Source organism: Phodopus roborovskii, unplaced genomic scaffold (genome assembly GCF_943737965.1).
Source record: "Phodopus roborovskii unplaced genomic scaffold, PHOROB, whole genome shotgun sequence".
NCBI classification, from domain to species: Eukaryota; Metazoa; Chordata; class Mammalia; order Rodentia; family Cricetidae; genus Phodopus; species Phodopus roborovskii.
Window position 1 is genome coordinate 6,163,323 of NW_026126558.1, and position 18,096 is coordinate 6,181,418.

At 44.1% G+C, this 18,096-nt stretch overlaps 1 protein-coding gene across 4 annotated transcripts in view; it reads left to right on the forward strand.

Annotated features, from left to right (window-relative positions):
- Nucleotides 1-18,096, forward strand: part of Ankrd11 (ankyrin repeat domain containing 11) — an 88,231-nt gene that overhangs the window by 55,981 nt on the left and 14,154 nt on the right. For 2 of the 4 annotated variants that reach the window (XM_051201341.1, XM_051201342.1), the window contains exons 3-7: nt 4,588-4,726; nt 13,810-13,980; nt 14,154-14,357; nt 15,510-15,652; nt 17,568-17,715. In XM_051201341.1, coding sequence (XP_051057298.1) covers nt 4,588-4,726; nt 13,810-13,980; nt 14,154-14,357; nt 15,510-15,652; nt 17,568-17,715 — 805 coding nt within the window. Of the gene's footprint in view, nt 1-4,587; nt 4,727-13,257; nt 13,355-13,809; nt 13,981-14,153; nt 14,358-15,509; nt 15,653-17,567; nt 17,716-18,096 lie in introns of all 4 variants that reach the window. The other 2 variants (XM_051201344.1, XM_051201343.1) reach the window with 2 other exon arrangements.

Here is an 18,096-nt window from a genome sequence, read left to right on the forward strand (position 1 = left end):
GTGTACATGGATTCAATTTAAGGTTGTTCTCCCCCCCCCCACTCCCGCTCCCCTTCCCCCATAAAATAGGCATATTTCTGTTTGATTGATTGCTTATGCTATACTGCAAAAAGCTAGGTCTTTTCTGGAGATTGATGGTAACTGAAATTGCTGTGATGCTGCTGGCAGTGTTTGCGTTAGTGGACCTTTCCTAGCTTATCTGGCCACTCAATCTAGCAAAAGTAATTCATGATGGAGTCTGTTCCTATGGGAGTACATAGAATCCCAGATGGAAAATCTTGGGATCTTGAAGGAGGGTCTGCTGGCTTCAGCTATTACCCTGTGAACTCATTTCCTCAGATACAGATGTGTCATCAAAAGCAGCCTGTTTTGATTTCTATCCCCAAATGAATCATACTCTAAGTGAGATAAATATTTGTGAAAGAGCATGTGGTTCTGTCACATATCTTGCTACACACCTATTAGTGACACAAGCTGCCATGTGGAGAAGACAGTGATAAACTGCAACATCAAAGCTGAAGTAGGAATCAGCAAATTTCCTGCCTTTCCTGCCCTGTTGGTTTTTGCTATATTGAGAGCAAAAGGGCTGTGTTATCCAAGACAACTCAGACAAAAGTGTATTTCACATTCCAGGACCATTCTCTTTTTCCTGTGACAGTTGGTAATCTGAATCTCAAGAAAACCCCTCAGATAAGAGAATGCAAAAGCAGCCTGTAGTGATATCTTGTTTGTGCTCTAACAGGTAAAGGTTGCCTGAAGATCAGAGGGCAGACCTAGCCACTAGTTAACTATAGAGATCTGGAGGTCTGTACAGACAGGAAGTGATAAGGTGGGAGGAGACAGGAGCTCACTCACTGTCTTTTCAGCTGAGAAGTTATCGAGGTAAAGGTGGTAAAGGAGGTAAAGGTAAAGGTGGCTTGCTCCTTTTATCTCTCTGATCTTTCAGCATTTCTCCTTGTAATTGACTCTGAGTTTTTGTTATTAAGTCCTATTAGAACTCTGCTACAATAGCCTCTTCTGGGATTCTCAAAGGGTATTCTCAGCTGAGAACCTATCTTATGCAGACTTGGTGAACATAAGGAGGCTCTGAGGGTGTGTATATGCCTCTACTTAATTAGGCTCCTCAAGGGTAGTACATCCCTTAAGATGTATGTACATATGCATAGAAGTACAGTGGATGCCATAAGATTAAGTGTGATCTTTTGCAATATCAACGTATCCTTGTGGAGCTCCAGTATTCCTCCGTGACAAAAACTGACACCTGGCATGAGTCTGACAGCTGTTTGCTGTGATTGAAGCCCACCTTGAGTGGTGTCTGTACTAGTACCACTGAAAGGGTGACAGGGCTGTGGTTATGCTATTGGAGCCTCTGATTTTCCAGGAGTGTCCTGAGGTCTGGACAGATAGGAGATGCAAGAGGTTATAACAGAAAGAGATGGAAATGGAGCCTATTTCATTGTTCCCCATCCTTAGCAGGGTATCAGCTCATCTCAGGGTGGATTTATGTGTTCTGAGTTTTGTTCTTTGGGCTTTCTTTTTGTTTTGCTAAAGCAGAAAAGAGAAGAATCGAGCCTGATTATGCTTTGGATTCTTTCTGGAAACCATTCCTGGGGCTAGCCAGTGTTGTTAGGGACATCAAATCACTGAAAACCTTAGTGGCTTCTCCACTTTGTCCCTCCTTACCCCATTCAAATGAAGTAGTGTCTGAAAGCACTACCACCTTACACTACCTTAGCTGTCCATTCTTACCTTCACAGAGTTAGCTCTGAGGATGATACCATGTCCTGTTCAGACCCCACTTCTCCAACAGTAGTGACATGTGCCATGACTAAAGGGATGCTGAGCATTCTTGAGCATATTAGGTCCTCAAGGAGAAGTCCCTGTTTGGCTTTTATTCCCTATATTCCTACTTAGAGAGAAAACAGTTCAGGGTCCCTATATGCTGGGCCTTCCAGGTGGGTTGAGTCCTACAACTTCACTGTGGTATCACACTGGGATACTTTAACTTTATTCTTTCCACTTTACATTGGTTGATCACTTGATTGATTCAGTTTAGTGCTCACACATATTACTCCTCAGGTGTGTGGAATTTGTAAGAGTCAGTTCTCTCCTACTATGGGGGTCCCAAGATCATTGGTTTTGTCAACAGGCAAACCTTTATTTTTCAAGAAAGGGTCTCTTACTGAACCTGGTACTTGTTTGTCAAGCCTCTGGTATCTATCTCACAGTCTCCAGTGCTGGGATTAAAGGTGTGCACCACCATTGCCCACTATTCCTGGCTGTTTATATAGGTGCTAGGAATCTGCACTCAAGTCTTCATGCTTAAACAACTCCTTTCCTTGTGCTCATTTCCTAAGGTTATGGCATCAATTGATGTGCAAAACTACTTGACCAAATTTAACATTTCTAGTGGGGAATGCTTAAAGTGGTTTGAACCATGCTGTCCAGATTCGCTCTTAAGCAGTCATTCCACTTTGTGTTGAGCTCTGAATGTGTTCTAGGTAAAGTGCCTAGTGTGTTAGTTTGACACCCCTCCCCCCAATTTTTTTTTAAAGAAAGGTTTTGTTTGTATGTGTGGCTTGTATTGTGGTAATGGAAGAGGCTCATACTGTCAGAGGGTTTAGTCTGTAGTCCTTTTGCCCCACCTCTGTTGGCATGGATGAGGCAGAGACAGCATGATGGCAAGAGGGCATAGTGCTCACCTCTTAGTGAGAGAAAGGAGAGGGTTGCAGGACAGACAAGACATTCCCTTCAGTGCTGTACCTCCAGTGAGTGGACTATTTCTTCTAATAGACTCCATTTCCCACTTATCAGCTTTGACTGACTCATTGGTGGGTCAGATGAGTGCCGTCTTGATCCAATTACCTGTCACTAGCACCACCAGCTGGGGACTGAGCCTTTGCACACATTTTATCCAAACTATAACACTGTTCCTGTGTTCTCCTGCCAATGTTAATTGGGTATGGCCAGTGGACCCATGATTGTTTCAGTCTCCTAGAGAACAGGTGATTGTTCAGTAGCTAGTTACCTAGGCAAGGAGCTGGGAGTTTTTATAATGTGAAATTTTTTAGTGACACACAAATATAGCTTCTATTTCACTTGTTTTTTTTTTAATCTTTAGTTTTTAAGTTAAATTAAGTTTAAATTAGATTTATTCGTTTTAATCAATGAGTGCTTTTGCTTACGTGCACCATGTGTGTGCTGGAATTAGAGTTACAAGTATTTGCAAACCACCATGTGAGTGCTAGAAATCAAACCCCAGTCTTGTACAAGAGCAACAAGTATTCTCTTTCACTTTAAATATGAATGGCATTTACATTCACCCTTAAGTGTGTAGTGTTTGCAGAATGGCCTCCACGTTCGATCATGCCTCAGTTTTTATATACTTCACTGCTATGTGTTGGTCTCTGTAAAGGATAGCACTATCTGTGAGAGAAGACCAGGTCCTCTGTCTGTGATGAGTGCTGCAGAGTCCAAAGTCAGAACTGGTTGTTTGTCTAGTCTAAGATGTTAATTAATGGTAATTGATAAACCTAACTTCAGGTTAGCCTCATGCTAAGAGTTCTTCCTGGGTTTGGGTATAGTGGTCACAGGGCTAACTGTTGCTCTTTCCCTTTCCAGACAAGTTTCTTTTTGTAGTGTGGATAGATAGCACCTCCTGTAACATTGAAGGGACCTCCTGCTCCCACCATCATGTTCTATGTCCATCTGGATGTCTAGCTATTCTTCTTCCCATTTGCCCTGCCTGCGTGGCTTCATGTTCTGTTTGTGTATAAACATCATGTGACCTGAGCCTCAGATAGAGGCATATTTTCAGAAACGACATCCTAGGTGTGAATGTACAATACCCACTTCTAGAGGGGTACATTGTGTCTAATCCATACTGTTGTTTCTCTGAACCCCCAGAAATCCACCTGAATCTGCTTCCAAGGGATTAAAGGTGTGTGCCACTATGGCCAGGCCCATACTGATGTTTTTAACCCAAATAAATTCCAGACTTGCTTATGTGTCCAGAATTGTATAGCTCCTGAGTTATTACTCTAAGAGAGACCCTCCTTCCAGCCTCTTCCATAGTAGGTTAGTTAGGTAGGTAGACTCAAATTTTTTATCTGTAGACATGCTACAATATCTCAATCCCAGGATGAAGTAGGAAGTACAAGCAGGAGCAGCCTATTGGCCCATAATCTGGAGCAGAACAGCAAAACTACAATACATCCAATGTTAGTTGGGCACAGTAAGGATTTCAAGGTGGTTGGACTCACCTGAGGGCTTAACCCTGGGAAAAGGTGCACCTTTAAAGGCCCCTGTCAGCACTTCTTCCATATGAGAGTTATGGTAGAAGGTTTGATTCCACATTATAGGGAGAGTTCTGTGGGTCTGTGGTCATGGCCAAACCATAGTCAGCTCTATCTTTTAGTCCTTGTAATCAACATAACCTGCATAACTTTGCACATGTGGCCTAAAACAGGAGGGGCTGTTAATAGCCCCAGTAAAAGATGTGCTTTCTTTGGCACATGAAGTAAAGCCATAGCTGATTTAAAGAACTAATTTAGGAACAATATGTTAAACCATCACTTTCTTTTCTAGGATAAAGATAAAGTTTCTCTAACCAAGACTCCAAAGCTGGACCGCAGTGATGGAGGGAAGGAGGTGAGAGAACGAGCCACCAAGAGGAAGCTGCCCTTCACCGTGGGGGCCAATGGAGAGCAGAAAGACTCGGACACAGGTACCAGACAGAGGCCATTCTTCCCATCCCTTGCCCCTCCAGGTTTAACTTTGTCCATGGAGGAGTCTTGCTATAGCTGCTGTACCAGCCTGTGCAGTGATGCCTCCTCCAAAGAAAGCCTTATCTTAAGTGTCAAACTTGCAAGGGTCCGGGTACCCTGGTATACTTCCCAGAAGTTCATACAGAGCAAAGATGGTTTCCCGTAGGGCCACCAGGGTAAATGGGTTAAGTCTTATTATTTGTAGCAAAACCCAGAGAGAACCCTGACTGAAAGTAAGGCAGCAGGTATAGTCTTCTGAGAATGAATAGGTCTAAGACTCAGAACAGGAGTATACACAGGCATGTATAGAGGTTAGACTTATTACTCCTTGTTGTATATATTGCCAATCTGTCTTGGGCTGCTTAAGGAAGGAAAACCCTGGTCTCTGGCTTGTGTATCCTCCAGTATTGGATGATCCTGGCACCCAGACAGTACTCCATTTGACTGGTCATTTGACTTTTCTTCAGCCCCCTCCCCTTTTTTTTTTAATGGCTTACAAACACCAGAACACCAAAAGGGCAGAATCCTGGGGTGAACCGAGAGCATTGGGTTTCATCTTTTGTATCTCAGATTCCAGGAATGCCACACTGAGGCAATGTCCTGGGCATGAGGCAAGGGTGCTGAAGATAAGGAGATGTGACTACCTTTTATGCACAGTACACATTTGAACATGCCCACAGGAACTAGACAGAAGTGATGATTAGCTCAGTGGTTTATCTTTGCCTGGATTTAAGGGAGTGCTGTGGGTTAGTACACGTGTCTCCTATTTGTTGGTGTGTTTGGGAGTGGGAGGTTTGTAGAGACACGTAAATGACGGGGATGGATGTTCCATTCTCTATAACAGATACTTCCAAGGAAAAGTAGAAATATTGGTATTTATGGCATAATGGAGAGGCTGGGTTGGGTAGAGGGGACAGCACAGTTCCCTGGAGCTCATAGGGATGTGCCTAGAGAAGAAAACCAGATCAAACCTGAATGTCTTTTTGCATGTGTGTATATGGGGTGGGGTGTGGGGGGTTGCAGGGAGTCTCTCGATTTGGTTTTTCCCAATTGGTTCTTTGAAATACAGCCTCTGAAATGGCCACTCATTCTCTGGAAGTCTTGCTATAAAGTGTTAATAAGGCAAGTCCTTGTGCTGCCTAGGAGAGCCCTGTGACTTGTAGGTGATTCATGTTTTCATGCTTGAGAATGTCTTCCTCAGAGGCTATGGGAAGCCTGTGAGGCTCTGCCCCCATTGCAGTCTGGATCCTTTAACTGAGCTGAGGGTGCATGTTCACACTGGAACCTTCTGAGGCTGGCTCTAGGTTTACTATTATTTTGAGGGATAATTCTTTACTATAACATTTGTAGGTTTGCTTTGTTTATATATATTCCAGTGAGATGATGATGTTAGCGTGCAAGGTTGAACTCCTTCACTCACTTTACAGCCCTGGAAATAGAACCTAGAGTGTGCGTGTATATAAATACTCTACCACTGATCTGCATCCCCAGTCTTAGGCATCTCCAAATTTTGAGATGGCATTTCATGTTTCTTCCCAGGCTGTTATCAAACTCCTGATCCGTTTGCCTTTAATCTCCTAAGTACTGGAATGTGCAATATAGCTTTAGAAGGTTAGCAAATCTTTGTCTTCCTCCATTGAGTTCTGTTCACTTGCTCTCTCTCACACACACACACGCACACACTTTTCCTTTTAAACTGCTTTCCTCTTCTGTACTTTGTGGTGAGTTGGATACCTAAGGTATTCTCCTTTTACCCAAAGAAGCAGGGCTGCCTTAGAAATGGAGTATGATGAAGAGGCACACCTCTCATCTGCAGGGTACAGGGTGCTCTACAGTGGCACCCACCACATTATTCAGGATGGAGAAGCTACAGAATAGGTGAGAATTGTGTAGTGGATAATCACACACAACACGCACGAGGCCGGAGTTCTGGAAGCTGGAAAAAAGTGCTGGCATCTGCAAGATTTTTAACTTGATAAAATAGTGACTGAGATAGGATCTCTCTGGTCATCTTGATAGGGTTTTCAGACCTTCCTCAAAGTGTGTAGCTTAGTCATACTAAATACATTCTAGCTTGGAAAGATTATGAGCAAGTGTAAGCCCCAGGCCAACAGCTTAGCCAATCCTGATCCTACAGTATCCCTCCAGCGCCCTCTGCTGATAACATTAAGTTTAGTACCCATCCTTGATCCCAGAAGAGGCTTAGCCCAGTAATACAAGGAATGCCCCCCACCCCAGTTGGGATTCCTCAGCTGCGCCCTCAAGTGGCAAAATGCTGGCTAACACCAGACCACCAAACCATACAAATTGTTTTCCGGTTTCCCAGACCCTGCTGGATGTGACCCAGCCCACTGGAGGTGCGGTCTTTCACTGCTTAGTCAGGACTGAGGGCAGTCTGCCAAGAACAATACAGTTTTGTCTGTTGTGAGTCAGCCTGGTCAAAGCTTGCCCTCCCAAGGTTGTATATCAGTATGGTGGTGCAACACACTTGCCATCACCATGCCTGGAAAGCCGTGGACAAGTGCATTTCTAGAAGTGTACCTTTGTTAGGGTAGGTAGGGTAAGACCCCAGGAAAGTATATTTCTGACAGCTAACCTTTGTGACATGCTAGCAAGTCTGGAAGATCTGGCTGTCCGTATAGGAAAGCCAGGCAGCCCAATGTCAGTGTCCATGTTATACACCCACTCCTTTTTGGGGGCCTACTCCAGACCAGATCACTGGGACTGACCTCACATATCACCTTGACCTGAAGTGCTCTTCCTCCTGCTGTTCTCAGTATTAAAATTACTCGTGCCATGGTGTGGTGGTAGGAACTTTGATCCTGGTACTTTTGAGTTCCAGCCCACTGAACACATAGTGTCTTGGGGGGGGGGACTTCATTATGGAGTTATATAATGTCTGGAATTTACTTCGGATGATACTGCTCTGCCCCTATTTTATGTTGGAAATTTTCTTGCTAATTTAAAATCCATTACTTAACCTTTCTAAGGTTTACACAGAAACAGCCAGCTTCATTGCATATGTCATAAGTCAAATATTGGATCCAAAAATTTCCCGTTCCCAATTTCTAATGCTTCTTTGGAACAAGGGAGGGAATTAAAAGGCTTTTTTACATTACTTATACCTTTGAGGAAGACTTTCTCCTTGAGGTTTGTGCAGCATGTTAACATTCAGTTAGGTGTTCATTCCTCTGATCTTGATCCCTTAATTTTTCTATGGTATAGGGCTTTTCTCTTGCCATGGCTGTGTAGGAACTTATGAAACTCAGAATGCTTGGTAGTGAGTATGGGCTAATGAGCAAGCATCTCCATCACCTTGCTCACTAGATGAACATCACTGTGGGCTTCATATTGGCAGATGCTGGGCCATGGCAAATAAGAGAGTAGAGTCTAGATCCTGTCTGCCAGGCCACTGGCTCACTGGCCTATACATCAGCAGCCTCAGCCCAGCATGCCAGTGAGGAGTCTGAGATTAAACTGAGAACCACATGTGACTACTTGTGAAGAACTAGATCCATATAAAATATTTCACATAATTGAGATGTCGGTAGTTGGTCTGCCCAGACCTAGGCCATTTTTTCTTAAACATAGACTAGCAAAGAAAGTTCTTTCTGATTCAAATTCTGTGTTTTCCAAAATTCAGTCAGTTATTCTGGTGGGCAGACTTTTGTTTGGTATTTATAGCAATGAGACAGCAAAGTAAGCCAAGGTAAAAGATATTTGGGGTTAGAACATAGCTAAGGAGATGTGGCAGGCAAGTATAGGAGCTGGGCAGTTAAGTCCTGGCTATCCACTCTGAAAGCTTTAGCCATGCTTTTGCTGCTCTGCCTCAAACAAAGCCTTCCCATCTGTTAGCCTCTTGCCTTGTGAAATGCAAACCCCCCTCAATATTGGGAGGGGGCTGCTGCTCCCAGCTGACTGGCAGCAGCTGCCAATGTCTAGGGTTCATCCAGACAGCATTGATAGATGTGGTTCCGGCCATAGTACATGTCTGGACTTGTCATTTTATTTTTTAATTTTCAGCATGTGCTGTGTAGTGAGAGTAAATGGTTGTGAACTTGTCTTACTTGTTTTGTGGCTCTCCTCACAGTCTGCTGCATACATCCTGCAGGCATATGCAGAGAATAGTGTGCTGAGAGGACCAGTGTTACCCTCAGTTTAGAAAACAATCTGCAGAGGTCATAGAAGCCAAGACACGGTCTGACCTCTCAATACCATGCTACAGATGGCTAGTCCATTTCTCAGAAAGAGTCCACTGGGGGGGGGGGTGGAGGGTGTCACAACACATAGGTGAGAGGAATCAATTATGACTGGCAAAAAGATGTATCGGTAATTCTGGAGTGCAGTTACCACAATTACTTGATGAGGGAGAGTATGCTGCAGGTTGGACTGCTGAGACCAGCACTCTGTTAAGCCCTCTACCAGTACACTAGAATTGTAGCTTAGGTAAGGTAGATGGAGATTTTGCAACTAATGATCTAGTATGTGTCTTGTCCACAATTGGACACTCTACCTTACACATGTCTAGGAGTGGGGGGGAAACTATTCAATGGAGAGTTTCATTGGCACCTGCAAGGTATTTACCAAATATCACCATTAAAGTTGTTCCTCTACAGAATACAATCAAGACTATACTGGCATCTGGATTCTGAAGTGGCAAATAAGAGTTACAATTTCAGTAATGAGATGTAGTCTGTACCCTAAAAAGTGGTCTCATTGCAAAAGCCTAGAGGTTCCTGAATGCCAGAACTCCCTGGCAGAATTACAGACCACGGGGAAGAAAGTGCTGGCTTTAGAAGAATACCTGGAATGGACAAAATGAAAACCAGTAGAATGTAATAGGAATAAAAATTAAGATGGGGGGGCACACTTAAGTATCAGGGCTGGAGAGATGGCTCAGTGGTTAAAAACACTGTTCCCCCAGAGGTCCTGAGTTAAATACCCACCCACATGGTGGTTCACAACCATCTATAATGGGATCTGGCATAAAGTTGTACATGCACATAGAGCACTCATACAAAAAGAAAAAAAAAAAAAACACCCTAAGCATCAAACATCTAGAAATTTTATCACTACAATTAAAAATTCAGTGGCCAGACTATGTAGTTTATTGGATATGGCATTTAAAAAAAAAAGAATTAGTGGGAGTAAAAAATGTACAGATTGAAGATGTACAAAAGCTAGGTTTGGTGGCATGTGTGTGTGATCCCAGAGGAAAGATATAGACAGGTAAATACCCAGAACTTACTGACCAGCTAGCCTAGCCTGCTTGGCAAACCTTAGGCCATTAAGAGACCCTATTGCCAAAAGAAAAAAAGGAAAAAGACAAAGCTGCACAATATCTGTGAAAAGAAACCCAAGGTTAACCCCTGACCTGCATATACACCCACAGAATAACCAGTGAATTAATTGTAGCTGAAGAAATTTCCTGAACTGAGACATAAATTAAATTGGAAATATGAAAGATGTGAGAGAAAAAAGAATAAGGGTTAATAGAGCTGGTTAGAGCTGCAGGGGAAAGACACAGGAGAGTGAATTCTAAGGAGTGTGAAAGAGAATCATTCAGAAAGTGTAATGAACTATAAGCAAGAAGAGAGTAAATATAGACATGAGAATTTGTTGTAGGTCCCCAAGGATGTATCAAGGTGAGTGACAAAGACGACACCGTTGAACAGCACTGATAGAGTCATAGTCCTCTGCTACCCTAGCAGCCAGGAGCTAGATGTATTACACTTTTACTCAAGGAATGTTCCTGGGAAAGCACACACTGTCCTTGCTGTCAAAAGCCACTGTGCATGTAGAAGGCCTTTCCTCTGATAGAAGTAATGGCAAGAAGGAGTCAGGCAAAACAGGCTGCCAATGCATTGATCTAGTCTCCCTGAAAGCCACACCAGCAATGCCAAAGTGCTGGGAATGAGAAAGGTTCAGTGACCAATCCAGGCATAAGCTAGGAAGTGCTTATTGGTGTCTTGTGTTTTCCATCTGAGTGATAAAACACAGTTGTCATACCTCCAAGGTACTGCAGAAAAACAGAGCACTATCACATTCCTTCTTGACTATAGGCGAGAAATAGGACCATTCAGGCTCCTATCTGCCTAAGAGAACTGCCACTGCTCTCTCCCCGAGGGTTGGCAGGGTCTGTGGTTCCATCCATTTCTCAGTCTCTGTTTTCTCAGATTCTCTCTCTACCCTTGGGCTCTACTCAAAGCAAAGCCTAAGGAGCACAATTTTAAAGGGGACTCTTGGATTCATTATACAGCCCTCCCCTGCTGTCCTTCTGTAGGCTCAGGTATACTTGTGATCCTCCTACCTGCCACTCATTCAACTGTGTCATAGACTACATTTTGCCTTGAACCTGTCAGTGTTCTACATTTGGAATTCATAAAAAGTTTACTTTGCTTCCAGTTGAATAATAGAAAACAGAAATAAGTGTAAAATGCCAGATGAACTCTGGTTGTCTGCAGGAACTAATAGTTTCTCCTGCTTCCTGCCCTGTTCACCTCCAACTGTGACAGTGGGTATGGAGCTGAGTCACTCGAACCCACAGTTTAGGTGAGCCCTACAGACTGCCAGGCTATTCAGCATCTGGTGGTGGTGGGTGCAGGTAGCATATCCTGCTGCAGGAGCATCTGCTACAATGTCAGGCAGCTTAGCCATTTTTGAACACACTAAGCTTGGGTATATCCTGAACCAAGGCAGAACTTTCTGTGCCCTTGAGGGGCTTCTTTGGTGTCTATCTCTTACCCCAGAAGTCTGATATAGTGTCTCAGTCTTGTAGGCATTCAGGTTTTGCTGGCCTTTTGAGACTGGGGAGTGAAACAGGACAGTTGTGGGTGCCAGTTGTTGCATGTGCTTAGAGAAAGCTACATTTACAGTGAAGAGATTCATTTGAGGGAAAACACATTTCAGAAACGTTCTCACTCACATTTGGACAAGTCAGTGTTGAAGTTCTAAAAATGTTTGGCTGTGAGAAGTAGCTATGCTCAGGGACCAAGTTCTTTAGTGGAAGGGGAGCAGAGCAGTGTTAAAGTGGTACTGCATGTCCCTGAGCATCTTTAAGAGCAATGAAATGCCTCTTGGCTGGTGGTCACTGAGCTTCAGCTGCTGTGTGTCCCCTGGTTGGCAGCAGCTGTTCTAGATGATAGACAGGTCTTGTGTTCTTAGCTTCTCTACAAGGAAAAAGCCCAGGGTGGGCTCCCAGCCTGAGCCTTTGAATGACCTGATAAAGAGTACATGTGCCTAAGACTGCTAGCCTGGTACATTTTTACTAGGTTACTTTAAAATAACAGGTATATGGCCACCTTTAATCCCAGGAGGTAGAGACAGGCTGATCTCTTGTTCAAAGCTGGCCTGGTCTACATAGTAAGTTCAAGGTCAGTTAGGGCTACATAGTATAGGTATTTTTATGCATGCCTATAATTCCAGCCTTTGTGGGGGTGGAGGCCAGCCTGGGCTATATGAGACCATGTTAAACAAACAAAGCAAAATATCACCTATTATAACTTAGTTGACAGGGTTGGGAGTCTTGAGATTTGGCATTGTGCCAAACTTAAAAAGTATGCTTTATATGATCTGAAGACATACTAACCTGCACTATATCAACCACATACTGCACAAAAGCTGAGCTGACCACTTGGGAGTGGCATAGTTTTCTGGCATTTTGTTCTTGCCATATTCTTAATGTTATTTTATTTTTTCCCCCTTTCTCATATTTGTACATCATGGCTTCTTTAAAAACTAGCTAGTGGTGGCCTGAAGTATTTAGGGGAGTTTTGCCATTTGTTAAACAGGCGAATGCCACTGCCTACAGGCTTGTCACATTAAAAATCTTCTAAGTAATCAAGCCACAAATTTAGTTTTTAAGAAGGCAGTTTGAAATGCTAACAGTTTGTCAGAAAACTCAGTAGAAAAGTGGTAGGATGGTTTTGGGTCCTCAAGACACTAACCTACATAGAGGGAAAGTGCTGATGGGACTGAAGACCAGAGTGAGTCTTCAGTGTTATCTATCTGCTGAGGCTACTTTCTTAACGCTGTCACCTACCTCTAGAGTCAGGCTTTTAGTTTCAGAAGCTACTTTATTCCAGCAGAGGGTTTTCTGGAGGAAAATTACTGCCACTAAGAGTCTCTTTGGCATTCTCCCCTTGCCAGACTTGGGCAAATCCAGGCTGTGTAGCTTGTACCCTGTGACCTAGAGAACCCTGAACTCGCCTTGGCTCTGCTCAGGGGCTTACCCTTGATCTCCACCGCAAGAGGGGTGCTGCTAGGCAAGAAGCAAAACAAGAGCCTTTGTGTTCCCAAATCATGGACTCTGGGGTGTCTCTTCTCCACATCCCACCTCTTTTAAGAGCAGCAGCAATCTTTCCAGTAGAGGTTGGCAGGGCATTTTGTCACTGGTCAGAGGCACCCAGGATCTGCTTGTTAGGAGGCGGTTAAGATGGAACAGCTGAGCTGTTACATCGTTCTTGTTAGTGCTCTGTGTTGATGCCTTTAGATGCCTCCAGCTCAGTCCATGTTGTGGTACTGCAAGGCTGGTACGGTCCTCGAAGCACCATGGCATGAAATGGAGGTTCCTAGAAGCAAGAAGAAAGGTACAGTACTGACAAGTTGGCCTTGATTTATTTACATATATTAAACTGTGTCTGCCATTTTATATCTGCACTGTTTGTTTGGAGGAGGGCTGGGAAGGAGTTTAATTGCAGACACGTGTTAATAATAGATACCTGTCCCGTGTGGGCCAGGTCAGTGGTGTAGAGCCATCCTACTGCCTTTGTGTGTGGCGCCTGTAGGGAGCAAATGGTTGGTGGAGACCGAAACTTAGATCCGATGGGCTGACAACAGGGCATTTATACTGTGTCTCTCACAGCTACTGCTCAGAGTGGGGTGATGGCAGTGCTGCCAGCACTGACACTGCCCCTCATAGACCTTCCTTATTGCTCTGTAAGTGTTGGGTGGAATGAAGGGGCTCTGTAACATTAGTTAAAAATTCAGCTCTGAGGATTGGGCATGAAGTCTCCCCTCCCTTTCTCCCTCACCTGCCACACAGAGAAGCAGGGTCCTGAACGGAAGAGGATCAAGAAGGAGCCTGTTGCCCGGAAGTCCGGGCTACTATTCGGCATGGGGCTGTCTGGGATCCGAGCTGGATACCCTCTCTCTGAGCGTCAGCAGGTGGCTCTGCTCATGCAGATGACTGCTGAGGAGTCTGCAAATAGCCCAGGTGAGCCCCAGGCACCTGAGTGGTTCTTTGGATAGGGAGGGGGTGGCTGTACTTGCTAGTGGGTCCTGTATAGATCTCCTTTCCCTCTTGAAAATAGTTGGGTTCTTCTTGATGTTCCCATGAAACAAAGCTGCCTTCTGTAATGCCTTACTTTTTTGCTTCTTGGCCTGCAGTAGATACAACACCAAAGCATCCCTCCCAGTCTACAGTGTGTCAGAAGGGGACCCCCAATTCTGCCTCAAAAACCAAAGATAAGGTAAACAAGAGAAACGAACGAGGAGAGACTCGTCTGCACCGAGCAGCTATCCGGGGTGATGCCCGGCGCATCAAGGAGCTCATCAGCGAGGGCGCAGATGTCAATGTCAAAGACTTTGCCGGTAAGTACTTACTGCCCTTGGGCAGCTTGCTTTCTGGAGGATTGTCCTCCTGCCCTTGGTCCCAGAACATGGAAGAAGTGTCTTTGTGGAGTATGATTGGTTTCTGTGTCTGACCTCATGTGTGCCCGACACAGTGTGAATTGCTTCTGAGTTTCTGGAAAAATATTTCAGGATTCTGATATGTTTTTGCTATTTTTAAGCAAGCAAGGGGCTTTATGGGTCTACTACAAGGCAAGTTCCTGGAGAGTCTTAATCTGTTGTTTAAAAAGTACCCACTTTGTTCCAGCAGAGGCCACTCTGCTATAGACTGAGCACTCATGATATATATAGAGGATGTATTGGTCATAAATGGAGGCACCTCTCCGGATGTGCTAGTTCAAGGCTTTGTTTTGTATGTTTTTGTGATTAGAGCACTAGGTTGCCTTTTTGAGATGTGCTACCCCACACCGTGATGCAACATTTTAAGAGAACTATGTGTTCACAGTGCTGTGATAGCTAGAGGTAATTGGGCTGGCTGATATGATAACGGTGTACATGTATGAAATTCTCAAAGAATTTTCTAAAAAGATTATCTTAGAAAAGACAGTGGTGAGAGGGTTCAGGCAAAAATCAACGGAGCCTTAGAATTTCTCTACTGCCTAGTTTATGACTGTCTGATTGTGCCTAATTTAGCATGTTATTTTAAAAGTTTCCCTTAGGGAACGTGGAAGCTACCTGTAAGAACTGCCCTTAGACCCCCTCGAGGGACCTCCTGAGTGACTACAGCTGATGATGTACAAATTTTCTATCCATGTACAGTTACTTCTACAACTTGAAAATCTGGAGAGTTAGCAGTATAGATATTCATTATGCAAAGCACTACAAAGGGAGGGGAAAAAAAAAGATGCCTTCTTTGGGTATAACAGGCTTCATTAGAGAAGAGTACCACCCTGCCCCTGCCCCCACCTTTTATCATTCTCAAAGTTTAGGCAGGGGCCAAGTTTTCTAATAGCCAGGCATTGGTGTTGCACACCTTTAATCCCAGCACTCGGAAAGCAGAGGCAGGCAAATATCTTGTTCAAAGGCCAGCTGGGTCTACACAGGACCAGGCTCCAAAACAATACAGAGAAACCCTGCCTCACAAAACCAAATACCCCAAATTTCTCTTTTCAGGCTGGACTGCACTGCATGAGGCGTGTAACCGGGGCTATTATGACATTGCCAAGCAGCTGTTAGCCGCTGGTGCCGAAGTGAACACTAAGGGCCTGGATGATGACACGCCTTTGCATGATGCCGCCAACAACGGACACTACAAGGTTGGCATCTCCCTGTGGCCTTCCAGTGGCTGCTCTGTTCTTAACTTCTGGACCATTCTACAGCTTCATGTTTCTCTGTTTTAACTAGTTTTCACGTTTTCTGATACTAGGAAGTAAGTTTTATGTTGTCATCATTGTTGTCCCCTGTTGCCCTCAATCCCCTCTCCAGCCCTAAAGCCTAGGTCAGGTACCTAGATAACCTCTCAGTTTTGATATAACTAATAGGACTATATTAAATGTACAGTGTTGGCTCTGTTGGTCTGGCTGTATGAGTTGCTGCTGCATCCCTATTACCACTGATACTGATCCCATTCACAAGGTCAATCTGAAGTCTGGGATAGAGTAACACTAAGAGTTAGAGTCAGCACATAGGATTATAGTCAAAATTAGATTGCTGTGGTAGGTCAGTCATGTCTTAGGAACAGGGTTTTCTGTAGGTCTACAAGGGAATGGGTTGTAGAAGTGGCTTCATTACCAGACTCCCTTTGAGGGGACAGGACAATAAGCATGGTGAGGATGAGAACATCTGCCCAAGTTAATAGTGCTAAAAAGCAGCCCCTGTCTGGCTATTTTGAGAGGTACCAGAAACTTAGAGATCTGGTTTACCCAAGAACCCCATGGTACACAGTGAATCATTGTTGAGTTGGGCTTCTGAATAAAAAGATTAGTGAGACATCCAGAAAAACTGGCACCGATTTGATGTCAGGATCTATTAAAATTTTAGGTGAGGTAATGGCATGGTTTATTTGCTTACTGGTTTTTACGGACCCTTTTAGAAAAATGTGCTGGGAAAGTTTGAGTAAAACTGGCTGTGAGGTAGCAGGTGATTAAACTGGGGCTAAGTAAGGGCTATTCTCTAAAACTTCATATTTACATGAGTTCTAACTTTTTTTATAATTATATGAGGTGAGCAGAACAGTGGCCTCTTAGAAGAGAACATATCAGGTGGTCCAGAAAGCATTCTTTTGAAAGCCTCTCTTCCTGGCTAGAACAAAGAGATAGAAGAGACATAAAAGATAGTAGGCCTAGTGGGAACATGGCCTGCATTACTAACCTCTAACAGCAGGGAAGTAGCTTCTTGGTCCCAGCACCACAGGAACTAAATTCTGACAACAACCTATACAAGGAAGGAGCCAGTTTTATCTGTACCTTGATGTAAGCCAAGCAAGTGAAACTGATTCCTTCGGACTATAATAAGACAGGTTGTGGTTATTTGTTAAAGCATCCAGTAGAAAACTTATATGTAAAATAATCTCTCCGTGCTGATGATCCAATGCAAAACATTACCTTGAAACACTGAGTGACAAGAGTATGTATTAAAGCTTTAACTGAAGTTGAGGATAGATTGAAATTTGATGTTTGCATTGGAGTTGAGTGAGTTTCTGTCTCAGGCATATGAAACACAGGTTGTTGATTATAAATGGTTGAATAGAGCTATTGAAATGTCACCTTGAATGTCTCTGTCACCCATGTAACCATTTTTTATGCATGTAAAATCAAGCAAGGAGGAGTTACTTTATTTTCTAATGTAAATGAAAATAAATAAACCAGCTTACAGAAATGTGGTCTTTGTTTTCTCTATTTTCCATACCCCAGTCCTCCAAAGATAACTTCCCCTGTATACCTACCCTTCGGACCTGCACTGCTGACCAGTTCTCTCTTGGTGGGAAGGGAGCATGTGAGAAGATTTTGGGGAAGAGGTAGCACATCAAGGAGATGAAAAAACATGGAGGAAGTGACCTGCTTTTGGAGGGGAACTCTGTGCAGTCTCTCACAAAAGAGGACAGCTTTGCTGGGCACCTAGAGACCTTGCCATAATGGCTCTCCACATAACACTCCCACATAGCTTTCTACAGGCATGGTAGAGTAGCTATTTTTCAGATAGTCTGCTAACACTATTATTAATGTTTTGTAGGTTGTGAAGTTGTTGTTACGATATGGCGGAAACCCTCAACAAAGCAACAGGAAAGGCGAGACACCGTTGAAAGTAGCCAATTCCCCAACGATGGTGAATCTCCTGTTAGGCAAAGGCACATACACTTCCAGTGAGGAGAGCTCCACTGGTAAGCCAGGCAAGACAGACCAAGTGAGTGGGTGGGAGAGGCTCTTTACTCCCTAATCGGCAAGTGCTTTGCAGTGTCTACATATGGTATTCCCCTGCAGATTGTCACACAGGGTCTACAAGCCTCTTCAGGTGGCTGGTGCCTTCAGGAACTTCCAGATACAGGAGTTATGCCAGGGTGTCTCACTGCCAAGATGCCTGCACTCTGTCTGCTGAGATGCCAGCCTTGTCTCTCACAAAGCCCTGTGGGTTCCTTCTGCCTGTGGTTGGCCTCAGATGTGACTAAAGTGAGGCAAAGCCAACCAGCCTTCCCTTCTGTGCCGCCATGCGTTGGGGAGACCTGTTCCCTCCACAGCTACAGAACATTCTTAACTGATGCTAG